This window comes from Colletotrichum paranaense, assembly GCF_030867605.1.
Source record: "Colletotrichum paranaense strain IMI 384185 chromosome Unknown Scaffold_4.1, whole genome shotgun sequence".
Taxonomy (NCBI): domain Eukaryota; kingdom Fungi; phylum Ascomycota; class Sordariomycetes; order Glomerellales; family Glomerellaceae; genus Colletotrichum; species Colletotrichum paranaense.
In genome coordinates this window covers 2,082,421-2,094,694 of record NW_026848962.1, presented here as the reverse complement: position 1 = coordinate 2,094,694, position 12,274 = coordinate 2,082,421, and the positions used below count along the sequence as shown (strand labels likewise).

General features: G+C 51.7%; 5 protein-coding genes across 5 annotated transcripts; 2 read left to right on the top strand and 3 right to left on the bottom strand.

The window, feature by feature from the left end:
- Positions 1-266: 266 nt before the first annotated feature.
- CPAR01_05697 (quinate permease) lies at positions 267-2,205 on the top strand (the record flags this gene model as incomplete). Its single annotated transcript, XM_060489973.1, has 5 exons — positions 267-369; positions 429-1,235; positions 1,295-1,607; positions 1,673-1,893; positions 2,006-2,205. The coding sequence occupies 5 exons, from the start codon at positions 267-269 to the stop codon at positions 2,203-2,205; spliced, it is 1,644 nt and encodes a 547-aa protein (XP_060351439.1).
- Positions 2,206-3,649: 1,444 nt separating this feature from the next.
- Positions 3,650-5,503, bottom strand: CPAR01_05696 (uncharacterized protein; the record flags this gene model as incomplete). Its single annotated transcript, XM_060489972.1, has 4 exons — positions 3,650-4,004; positions 4,057-4,242; positions 4,892-5,288; positions 5,443-5,503. 4 exons carry the CDS (start codon positions 5,501-5,503, stop codon positions 3,650-3,652), a joined length of 999 nt encoding a protein of 332 aa, XP_060351438.1.
- Positions 5,504-7,759: 2,256 nt separating this feature from the next.
- Positions 7,760-9,781, top strand: CPAR01_05694 (uncharacterized protein; the record flags this gene model as incomplete). Its single annotated transcript, XM_060489970.1, has 4 exons — positions 7,760-7,885; positions 7,948-8,620; positions 8,692-8,849; positions 9,047-9,781. 4 exons carry the CDS (start codon positions 7,760-7,762, stop codon positions 9,779-9,781), a joined length of 1,692 nt encoding a protein of 563 aa, XP_060351436.1.
- Positions 9,224-9,688, bottom strand: CPAR01_05695 (Bys1 family protein; the record flags this gene model as incomplete). Its single annotated transcript, XM_060489971.1, has 1 exon — positions 9,224-9,688. The coding sequence occupies one exon, from the start codon at positions 9,686-9,688 to the stop codon at positions 9,224-9,226; it is 465 nt and encodes a 154-aa protein (XP_060351437.1).
- Positions 9,782-11,352: 1,571 nt separating the features above from the next.
- On the bottom strand, positions 11,353-12,186 carry CPAR01_05693 (uncharacterized protein; the record flags this gene model as incomplete). The annotated part of the gene is made up of 2 exons (XM_060489969.1): positions 11,353-11,829; positions 12,013-12,186. The coding sequence occupies 2 exons, from the start codon at positions 12,184-12,186 to the stop codon at positions 11,353-11,355; spliced, it is 651 nt and encodes a 216-aa protein (XP_060351435.1).
- Between the last annotated feature and the right edge of the window lie 88 nt (positions 12,187-12,274).

Sequence of the window (12,274 nt, the reverse complement as noted above, 5' to 3'; positions counted from 1 at the left end):
CATTATCGCCTTTGCGCATGTCAATCGACGAATCTGCCTGGCTATCCAGTTTTTTGGGTATCGTGGCTGGTGTCATTGCCCGTTCCATTTGCGAGTCCTCGCGTAGCTTACGTTCGATTGTCATCAAGCTTTCCTGTCACTGCGGTGCCAACAGAGACGGCGCTTCCCATCATTTCGTTTAACCTGCCAAGAAATTGGTAATCCAAGGCTGATCCTGAGGTCATACTCGTTCTCGCCACGAGGCTGAGCACTGAGCACTGAGCAAGATGGGGTTCAACCTCCACGCCGATGGGACGAACGATCCCAGTGAAGTCCGCAATTGGCGCATTCACATGATAGCGGTCATTGCCTCAATGAGTGCTATCGCCAGTAAGTTTCACTTCGCCCCCAAGCTCACCAGAGACGGCACCTAGACTAACACAGCCCAGTGGGTTACGACACCTCTGTCATAGGTGGCACCATGGCTCTGGACTCATTCCGCCGGGATTTCGACCTTGCAGATAGCTCGCCAACTGTCCGTGATACTCTCCAAGGCAACATCGTCTCCACGTTTCAGGCAGGATGCTTCTTCGGCGCCCTGCTCATGTTCCCCTTGGCAGAGTGGCTCGGCCGCAAGAGAGCAATCATGATCTCTGCTCTCGTCTTCCTGGTTGGCGGGACTCTCATGACAGCATCCCACGGAGAGATTGGGCTCCTGATTGCCGGAAGAGCCATCGCTGGCTTGGGCATCGGTGCTACATCCCTCATTGTCCCTGTGTACATTTCGGAAATCAGTCCGCCGTCCATTCGCGGCCGCCTCGTTGGGCTTTTTGAAATTGCATCACAGGGAGGAGGGATGTGCGGCTTCTGGGTAAACTACGCGGTGGACCGCACAATCTCAGACTCGACACAAACGCAGTGGATTGTACCCCTCGGCTTGCAGTTGCTTCCGGGTGTGCTTTTGTTCTTTGGCATTTTCGTGTGTCCTGAGTCGCCGAGGTGGCTGGCAAAGAACGATAGATGGGAAGATGCCACGAGAGTCTTGGTTCATATCCGCGAGCTGCCAGCAGACCATGACTATGTCAGCACCGAGATCAGTGATATCAAGCGCCAAGTAGAAGACGGCAGCGCGAATCGTATGTCAAAGTCTCAAATGTTCAAGCGCTTGTTTGAGAAGGGCTCTCGCAACCGTATTGGCATCGGTCTGCTTCTGATGGCCTGCCAGAATCTGACAGGGGTCAATATCATCACATACTGTGAGTAAAAGAAAACGTTCTTATGATCTAGGTTCTCTTCCAATAACATGAAAAAATAGACTCGCCTCGTATCTTTGAGACTCTTGGCATTACAGGCACGAGCACCAAGCTTTTCGCGACGGGCTTCTACGGTATAGCCAAGACCCTCGGCATGGTCATCTTCACCATCTGGCTCGCCGAAAAGGTCGGTCGGCGCAATGGTCTCATCTGGGGTGCCTTCGTCGGATCCCTTCCAATGTGGTACATTGGTGGCTTCACGTTTCTTGCGGACCCTGCGGGCCAGGCGGCTGCTGGTAATACCGACCGCAATGCATGGGGGTACATCGCCATGGTTTGCGTGTATCTCTATGGCTTGATCTACTGCGCCACCTGGTGAGGCTCCTTTTACTAGTCTCGGTAGTCTATGAGTGAGGCATAAAGTCTAATCAACCCTACAGGCAAGGCATCACCTGGCTGTACTGCAGCGAAGTATTCAGCTTAGACATCCGCATGCTCTGCGTCGCAATCACAACAGCAGATCAATGGCTGTGGAGCTTCATTGTCTCACGGACCACGCCTTACATGATTACGTCGCTCGGCTACGGAACTTACATGTTCTTCGGCGCTCTCATGATCCTGATGGGCGTGTGGGCTTTCTTCTTCGTACCGGAAACCAAAGGTAAGTTTTGTTACCCACTCTCACTGGTCTCTACTGCCGTCAGAGTGTATCATTCTCAGCCACTTTCTCCGTCGTCGTTGTCCTTGTGGCTGACGCAGGCGCCCCGTGTTAGGTCTTACGCTGGAAGATATGGATCTACTCTTCATGAGGAGCATGCACACCACGGTCTGGACCGCTTTGCGAGAACGCAAGAGCGTCAAGGATGTCTTGGCGAATACTTCGCCCGCCGCTGTGTACGCGACTGGTTCGGAGGAGAAGGAGATTCGGTTAGAGTACGTGGATACTGTGGAAGACAAGTCAGTGGCAAGATGAGATGGCGCAAGGAGACGCAACGAGCTGGAGGCGGATGGACTGGGTAGCTTCGAGGCGGCCTCTTTTGCAAACATTTGGTAGGGAATTTGGATGTTTCCTTCATTCGTTCGACTGATTGCTCGTTCAATCAAATGGTACTTACGACTCTGTGCGAGGTACTTTCGGGTTTGCCAAGCCCCGCTGTTTACTTTTTGCACTGCCCAGCGCAAAAATATGCACTGCCACCGGTAATTATGCGGTGTGACGTAGTTTTATAACTCTTGTCTTTGTAAAGAGCAATTAGATCTCACCGTTTCGTGGTAAAATTCTGGCTGGGATGTGGTGTGTGTCTCGACTCTCCAGAGGTTGGTCGGATGCGCCAAGTCTTATCTTGACGAGGCGCAGTTCACCGACTTGCAGTGCTTCGAGTGGTTGGGAGCCAAACTTGCACTGATAGCTGCCACACTAAAATTGAACAAACTGAGCTGTTTTCTGCAGGCCGATTTATGAAATGCACCGCCTTTTCTGAGAATTTTCCATCGGCGTATCGCGGAAAATATGTTGATCTGATAGACACTTGTTGTTTGATCCCAAGCCTCATACCGTGCAATGTAATTGGTCGCTCTAGGCCTACTTGGCGGCCCGATATCCAACCTTCCTAACTTTAATCAGGGTGGAATAGCCCCTGGTGAAGAGGGTGATCTTAGCATCACTTCCATAAAACGGGCCGACGCTCGCCGAAATAGGAACATGTTAATTGCATTGAGATTCGTCGATCAGGCAGACTCTGCGTTGAGGGCCTGATAGGCACTCTCGCTGGCAGTGTCATAATGCTAGCCTGCATGAATACATCGCAGCTTACATGAGCTTTTGAAATTGTACTAGGTTCGGACTTGGAGTCATCATTTATTGCATCGCCAGTTGTAAAAAAAAGTCGGCGTTCTCGGTGACGCCTATTCCCGGTGGGATTGATCTTCCTAGAGTCCGGCATCGGAGTCAAGGGGCCTTGTTCGATCCCCCGTCTGTCCGATCGAAACGGTCGGCTAACACAGCCTCCGCCCAGTTACGCGGGGCCGGAGATTACTGCTGACCTTACTTACGACTGCGGGAACGAGAACGAGGGTGTTACAGACTATGTCGTATCATGTCTCGTGGATGATGATGGTGGCACGAGATTTTAGAAGGAGATTGGCTTCTATAGATCAAATATAACCGAGTTTGCGTCGTTGCCCTCCGATTGTAGATGCTGCAACCACAATCGCCCTAACGAGTCCTTGATCCCGTCGAGTGGAAGCATTCAAAAGGAATCAACTTATTGATTGAACCGAAAATCGTGGTAGCCTGGGCGAAAATCGTGTCCATCCTCTTGAGATTCCTCTGACAATGAATCTACCATCGGAACTACCATTGGAACGTTGCCTTAGATGATCGTGATTCTCTCCCTGGCCAAGCTGCTGAACAGCGCTTAAGCTACACCGATATCATTCCTACCCCAGACATCAAAACGACCCAGCCTCTTGTACTTGCACTTCTCCTTCTTCGACTCCTTCAGGATCGAGAATGTCGTGAAGCGAGGGTATTCCGTGTCTTCCACAAAGGCTTCAACCAACTCGCTCTGTAGATCGCATGCCGGCGAGCTGGCCGCAACACCTGTATCTTCCTCACTCACCTCAGCAATTCCCCTCTCGCCCGAAATCTTCCACGACATCTTCACCAGATTGCTCAAGCCATCAACCGTCCCATAAGCCCCCTTTCTCCGGAACAAAATCCCCCGTCCCCAAAAGCAACACCAAGACCTCGGTAGGATCAGATCCCCATCTCTGTAGCAAACTAGGCAGGTCATCGGGCGCGAACTCGAGAAAGATATCATACGTCTTAGCAAGTCTCAGGAAACACATTTCCTTGACGTCGCCGCCCTCGTAGATGCCCTGCATGATGCTTAGCCGTAGGCCGCGAACAAGGTGTCCGTCGAGCGTGACGAAGCCGGACGAGACCTGGCCCGTCGACTCGTCGGCGTTTGATGTAGACCAGATCGTCACCTCCAGGGTCGTAGTATGTCTTGTGGTCCGGCGTAAAGAGAGTTTGGTTCAACTGAAAGAAACCCTCGGTAGCTGAGTTGCTCCCATCGGCCGCTAAGTATGAGTGTTGCGCCAGAGTACATCGCATACATGAGAGCCGCTTCGTGAGCTCAATCTTCTGCGAAATTTTCAATGATACAAAGCCGACCGACTCAGAGATAGTCCAGTCCCAATGTCTTTGCTGCATGAACTATATCTCCTGTCGTCTCTGGAGGTTCGCTGATTGAGATACCAAAGTTCTGATGAGCCTAGTAGCTATCTTTGGTAGTGATGAGGCCCGGTCGGCTTGGGCTCCAACAGTGGCTCAACGTAGCGTAACTACCTTCAATCCCCTTTGACTCTTTAGATAAACGCGTGAGAGATCCTGGCCTTGCAACACCAAGACACGAGACGGTAGGATATGCGGTGAGGTTCCTGCACACTTGGAATGTCTTTTGCAGCAGTTATAGAGCCATGATTTGGCGAGCTAGGTAGCATTTTGCAGATTCCAACCTGCCAAATTCTTCTTTCTTCTTCTGCTGGAAAGACTTTGTTGACGGGCATCTCGTGAGACGAAGTTGTGGGGAAGGGGTTAGCACTCTAAGCCTGATAAAGACTCTTGATGAAGAAACTCTTTGCGCAAGATATACTTGTTACAGATGAAAGGGCCCACGAGCATCTCCTTTTCCATATCCGCAGCATTTCGCCCCCTCCTGGCATATTGCTTTTCCCAGCGCATTTCAAATTCTTCTTCAGTTGCAAGATCAGAAACAATAGAGATCCTCAAACAATCCCGCCACTGTTTCCTGACCCTGATTGTAACTTTCTCATCATCATCAGGGGGCCACTTGAGGCCTTCTGGAGGAGACTGAGCAAACAGTCTCCACACAAAAGTACAGAACACACAGCTTCTACTCTCAGCGACTTCCTTGAGTGTACCGCCCTTTACTGAGAATTCCTCGTAAGGCCAACGGTGCATGTCGGCCGACTTGACCTCGAGTCGCTCGATATCTTCGCAGACGGGGCGAACAGTAGGCTGCGCTTGCACTAATCAATGGCCTGGGTCGTGATCAATGCCCTGACCGGGAACGACTACGCAAGTCGAACAAAGGTCTGCCTGCGTTCTTCCACAGTCTAGACACCAGTAACGGAGGCCGAGATCAACTCATAATCATCTAGATCATTGCATAGCTTCTCGTACCTGTCGCAAGTTGCGTCGCTATGATTCGGCGGGTCGAGAATGAGGCGATTGCGAAAAGCATCGTGGAACTCGTATAAAGAGTTGGCAGCTTCAGTCTCAAAATCCTGCCGTTTTTGGATGGCTCTCTCGCGGAGAGGTAAGACATGTCGGGATTTTATCCAGTGTAGGAGTGACATGATTTAGTTGTCTCGTCTTGGGGGCACTGAGAGTTTAGATCCAAGTTGTGCTCTGAGATAGCAATTTATAAATGACTTGCCCTTCGTCTAAGATATGCGACTTGTGTGTTGATTGCAGACAGTACGCATTCGGCGCCTCAACCTCACATGCGCTCCAGGCTCCCATATTGTAGTGCGTCACTCTGACCGGACAGCAACGTGGGCTAGGCAGAGGCTTGTGTGGAAAACATCACCATTGCGACGCTGGGCTAACTTTGGATCTTCTCTACCACATCAGGCGGATGCCGCTGTCAGGGAAATGGATTTAATCAACGTTCACCGTATTCACTCAAAATCTTGCGTAGGTGCTTGATGTGATGCGAGCTCCAATAGAAATAAACACTTACACAACTACCGACTTCTACCACATGCAATAGCTTCAGTAGTCAACAGGCGCCATCAAGATGTACGCTGAGGGCCCTGAGCGTTTGGTGTTAATCGATGGAATAGAAACATCGACACTGCTTAAAGTAGTCAGCGCTATCAGCTCCTTCAAACCTCATCTTGCTTTTGGGCTTTGAGGTGCGCCAAATCTGTCGCCTACTGGTTTCCAATACGTTGAACCGCCGGATTTGCTTCTTAATCTGGCAAGCACAGACCTGAAAGTAGGACGCAAGGCTGATTTTCAACGCTCAATATGGTCATTTTACGCGACACTTCCGGCTCACGTATGTCTATCTGTGTGATCCACTGCTACTCCCTTGATCAAGTTGTTTCCATCAGGGTATCATCTTTGAAATCCGATTTGGCATAGAGGGGTCGCCTATAGGGGCGTCGGGTGCTGTGCGGACGGATGGGGGTGCTTCCGTAACGTACCTAAGTATGAGAGTCAATCGTGTCCTTAGTCTGCTCTATCAAGCCATATTCCACGAGGGAAAGACCGAGCCATCGGCAGACTGTGGAGTGACAATGGACTAACTCGTGCGAGGTGAATAAGGCTCAAGACTAGACAGAGACAAGCTCGATCTTTTCATCCAAGCTACCTCGTCCAATATCATCCTGACCGAGGTATGCTTATTCAGAACTCATCACAGTAAAGTCCATCAATACCCAACTAGTACACGATTCGCTACCGCACCATTGGTAAGTTGACGCTTAATGACAGGGTCCGGGGAAATTTGGACGAGAGACATGTGCATTTCTCCCACCGAGCATTTCTTGCTGGGGAGAACGTAATGCAGGAGGAGAGAATGTCGCCCTGCTACTGGCTTCAGTCCTGTTGAAGATTGCCCAAGGTAGACTTTGCGAACGTTAGTCTAGATCCTGCGCTGTAGAAGTCACATTCGGATAGGCCGACCCTGCCAGTGGGATGGTATTATTGGGGCTTGTCGGATCACAACATGAAACGCCTAGGACGCCCTATATGCCAACGAAGCCGGGAATGACTGCAAGACTTCCCAGTTCCAATGGGCAAAGTGGCTGTGCCGCTACACTGCATATTTGAAAGTGAGCATGAAAGGACAGCCACAATAAACAGTAGCGAGCGACCTAAAATGAATACTCATCGGTAAAGACGGATGAACCCCTACGTCTGAAAAGAAGAGTCAAACGTGCAGAGCTGACGTTGGGTTTGGACTTCATCTGAACTTATTAATACTCGACTGTATCATTGGTTTGACGCTAAACTCTGTTCTAGACCAGGCCCAGTAGATCCTAAAGCTTGTTTTAAAAGTCCCCCGCAAAGCGCCCTGCGGAGGCGGGACCCGGACTCATAGAGACTTAGAGTGCCTACCAAAGGCCTGGTCCCCTTACATTAAAGTGTGACCACAGCGTCGGTCTCGGTTCTCCTGCTCGGAAATCGAGGTGGCCTCGGCAGCTCGGCCGAAAGGTTGCCTCGAATTATTGGTATTCACGAGATCATGGACGCGAGTAAAGCTTCATGAACTTGCATTTTCAGTCTAGCTCACGGGTTCGGCTGTGGTTTCGGGTGACTGACCCCTGAACAGGGGATGAAATGATTTGTTCATGAGTCTTCTTTCGACCATTGGTTGAGGAGGTATAATATCATGTTCGGCCGGCCATCAAATCTTAATTCTTTGTACCAATCAGTCTCTTGATATTACAGTTGATCCGTCTTTCGATATCAATCTTCCAGCAAGTCAATGTGTCGGGTTCCCTTCCACGCGAGGCTCTTCGGGCCGTGGCTCGCCATCGCTGCGATCCTGGTCCTCGGCCAGGACGCAGCAGACAAGGCAAAGTTTGGCGACCCTATCAACGTCCTCGGCAGTGTAAGTGCCCTTTCCATCATCCCAAAATTCGACTTCCATTTGCTAAAGACAACGTCCATCAGATGGAAAGAACCGACCAGGATTTCCAGGACGGCTTAGCTCTAGACCTCTTCTCACCCAAAAATCGCACGCTGGTCGTCCAACAGAACCTCACCCCGCTGCCGGGCAACTTCGTGACGGGCACCACTGGCGGTCCCTTCATGGCCCTCCAGAACTACTCGTACGTCATCAGCCTCAACGAGTCGGCAAACGACCTCATCGCCAAGATCGAGATCCCCTACGACCCGGCTGCTCTCGCCGCGATCGGCATACAAGAGAGCAACACCTACGTCGGTACGCTGGCCGGTGACAAACGAAGCTGGATCGTCAACGATGCGACGCGCAACGTGCATAGAGAGGAGAACAATACTCGGATCATCAAGATGACGTCGCTTCAGGGCGAGTATATCCTGCTTGGGCGCCAGACGGTGGATACGGCCAACGAGTTCGTGCAGTATGGTCAGGGAGCTACGAGAACGGTCAACGTCACGGCGGGGAATCGACAGGAAGCCGAGTTTATCGACGGCTTGAGGCTGAGCGTTGTGCCGAGTACCGACATGGGCATCAACATTGATATCGTGAATGGGATTTCGCCGCAGGCTGTTCCGCCCGGGTTGGTGCCGGTTAACAGTTTCGCGTGGGTTGTCAACTCGAGTTCACCTGGCGCTCCTATGCTCGCAGATATGAAGTTTCCGTGTAAGTGCTCTTGCAAATAACGCCATCAGCAATACATGATGTAACCCGTGAACTGACAGTCTGGTATCTAGTTAATCCTTCAATGCTTTCCGCCGTTCGGGGATTTGTTCAGCCTGCCCCTGTCAGGGTGGCAAAGAAAGCACTTGGGACTACTGCCGAAGTACCGTTTCAACTTATGGCCGGGGAGATCATTGGAATCTTGCCAGACAACTCGGTTACCATTCCCAATGTAACACAGGTAGACGGGCAGTATGTGTTGCTCATGGTATCATAGGTTCAATTCATAAATAGATAGTACATACCTTGCTACATATCAGTCACAATGACACAAGTGTTTCCCGCTAGCGTGACCAATGAGTGTATTTGAACGTTACCACCTGGCTTGAAGGTTGAGCTTGAAGATAGTCGATGCCGTATAAGCCGTAGCCACATGTATCCAAATCTTGGCAAAATATGATTAGAAAGGATGTTGGTAAAACATTAAACATTGAAACTATGCAGGCATGTAATCACACTCTCGTCGTCCTCAAGTTCAGCCTCTTCATCAACACCACATGCAACCTCCCCCTCCTCACCCTACCTCCGCCATCTCAACCAAACCCCCTAAGCACAAAGCGTCAAAACAACATCCTGATCCGCCGTACAAACCTTAACCTGACTACCCCCGGGACTAACACCGCCCTCCCACACAATAGCAGGACAACTCGCAAGCCGACTCGCCACAACAATCTTGCTCCCCTTGAACCCGTCCCCGAACACGGTGCTCAAATCGTACCATACTCCCGCGCCGTCCAGGTTATACGCGTACACGAGCTGCGGCGCGCCGGTGTACAGGCCGTCGCGCGCGCGGGTGACTTTGAGGGCCCGGCCGCCGGTGGTCGGGTCCCGGGTGAAGGTCTCGCTGTAGGAGCCGCCCTTTGCGGCCAGGGGTCCGGCGGCGCGGACGTCGCCGCCGACGGACCAGAGGGAGACTTCGGTTGCGCAGTTGTTTACGACTGTTGCTTTGCCGAGGGCTGCGGTCTGGGTTGCGGCGGCGAGGAGGGGGATGAGGAGGGAGGTGAGATGCATGTTGGAGGCTGGGGAATTGTGTGCTTGAGTGGAAATTTGGTAGATTCTGGAAGGCTGAGGATTGTCTCTGGCTTGAGACCTTCGTGGTTTTAATGAATTGTGGTTATGTTATCGCAATGAAGTTGAGGCTGATGCTGTTCAAGAGGTTTGATGCGAGAGTCTATCTGTGATATATATATCCAGTCGGTGACCGCCTTTTCGCAGAAGTTCCAAGTGAAGTCATGCTATGTTGTCATGAAAGTCTCAAGGGTCTCAGCTGCCGGGCGACGGCACAGAGACCAAGATTCTAGATACGAGCGTCGATCAGATTGAGAATGTCACGATATTTCCTAAATGAGCGCTCATGAGACCTCTAACCTCTGAGAAACTCTGCCCTGCCGCCTCTGTCATGAAGGAACTTCTGACTAAAGATCATCCTACCCTACGTAAAATAGACTTAACCTCCAAGACAAGCCCCAGACTACACGAACCGATGTGACAATGCCACGATGTCAACAGACGAACACGAACTTGTATCTCGGCAAAGTAGGTTGACTGAGGTCACTCCGCCCCTCAATCGGGAACTTTGGGGGATGATGGTCAGGAGGTTCAAGACAACATTTTAAGCATGGTGAATACGAGCTTTCCCCCTCCGAAAATGTTGCCTGGCATAGCTGCATGCAACATCGGTTACGGAGCCTATTCGACCAGTCATGTCGATGGTGGTTCTTTGGGGAAACAGGGAAAGTTGGGGGAAACCTGGCCGGTGGGCTGACGTGAAAGCGTTGTGTTTTGCGATGGTTTTTGGAAGAGTGACCTCGTGAGTGATCTGCCGTGTGGGTTCATTCACCTTCCCCGCATCCCTCCCCCTCGGCGCGGCTCACCGGAGACATTATGCTGTTAGCTGTGGAGCTGAGCAGTCGTCGCCGCCGCCGCCGCACAGCTGCCTTGTGCTTGCACAGCTTCACCCCGGCTCATCCGCGACCTGCCGCAGACTAGGCAGATTGAGGTACAGGACGAGAGGAGCGGGGGAGGGAGCTAGCTTCGGGCGGGAGGGGCATTTCTGCCTTTGTCTGTCAAAATAGCATCCACCAGCTGCGTCGCTGTGTGTCGAATGCGGATGAGCTAAAGTCAGACACTCGATGTCGATGGTCAGACACGGGTCAGCCCTTGCTTCCGCCTAGCTGTCAACGGGGGCAAGATCTGTTGAGAAGAAACGATACCGCCTGAGCCTCAACGAGACATGGAGATCGTCTGCTACTTTTCAGCCACTTTACCCACACTTTAGAGTAACGTTGCGATGCGTCGCGGTGTGGCATAATAGGTAGTAGTAGTGATAGAAGGCAAATTTGATTTGATTCTTTGGTCGGGTATATCTCATAATCCACCTGTCCGTTGCGCCAAACACCAGCCGAAGTAAGGTCTCCCAATAGGATAGAGAAAAAAAAAAAAAAAATCAAAAGAAAAGTAGTCCATATCCATCTCATCATGTTGGGTATCAATGCCTAAAAGCAGCTTCCAACGCCTTGCAGCCGTCTCGTCATTCCATTTTTCAGAACCGATCATAGATTGCTCTTTCTGCCCCATATATCCGTCGACGTAGCTTAGTGTAAATGGTGAGGAAAGAGATAAAGAAAAGAAGAAGAATAAGAAGAGAAATTATAAGGAAAAGATTTATGAGAAAGTTAGCGAGATCCAAAGGTGGGCATCGTCGATTCCTCTTTCTTGCGCTCGCGTTTGGCGTAAATCAGTCCGCAGACATTACACAGCGTACTGGGACCGTCGGGACCAGGCCGCCATTCCGGGGTATCGACGCGGTGACATTTGTGACACGAGAAATCAATCGTCTTGCGGCGATGCCTGCGTCCTGGGGGACTGCCGCTGTTCCCGGCGTGGCTCCTGGCCGCGGCGAGCTGTTGCTGTTCACTACTACCCTCGGCCCCCGACCTGCGCTTGTGGGCGTTGGGATCTTCCCTTTGCAGGGTCCTGATCTCGTGTATGTCGCGGGCGATGCTGTGGGATAATCTTGACATGGCACGCAAGTCGTGCTCGGTGGGTAAGGCGTGATCGTTGGAGGCATTATAGCCTCCTTCAGGGCTGGCAGCATTGTGGGCGGGGAATCTGCCGGTTAGGCGAAGTAATTGCTGGGCACCATGACGGATCTAAGGAATCGAGAGGTCAGAGAGAGGAATTACTGCATTGACATGACGAGGGTGAAGTTGCCCACGAGATAATGAAGTTAGGTATGTTCCAATAGAGACGACGGGTGGGCCCGATAAGGTCACCCGATAAGGGACGGATGTGGAAGGGGAAGGAGGGCAGAATGGAAGGTAAAATAGACTTACGCGCTGATGACTCTCGCCCTGACGAAGATGATTCCAAGAGACCCTATTGGGAGACCCGGGTTCGTCTTGGCCATCACTGCCGGTACTGATAGCAGTCGGGCCATGGGCGCCAGCGGGCGACGACCCTGATTTCGGGGTGGAAGCGGATCGTGGGTTGGAGGGGCCGGAAGGCATCAATCGGAGCGGTGGCCCAAGGGCCGGCCAAGCACGGAGAGAACGCACCCGGCAGAGAGGGGCCGTAATCCCCAGAGACGAGACGAAA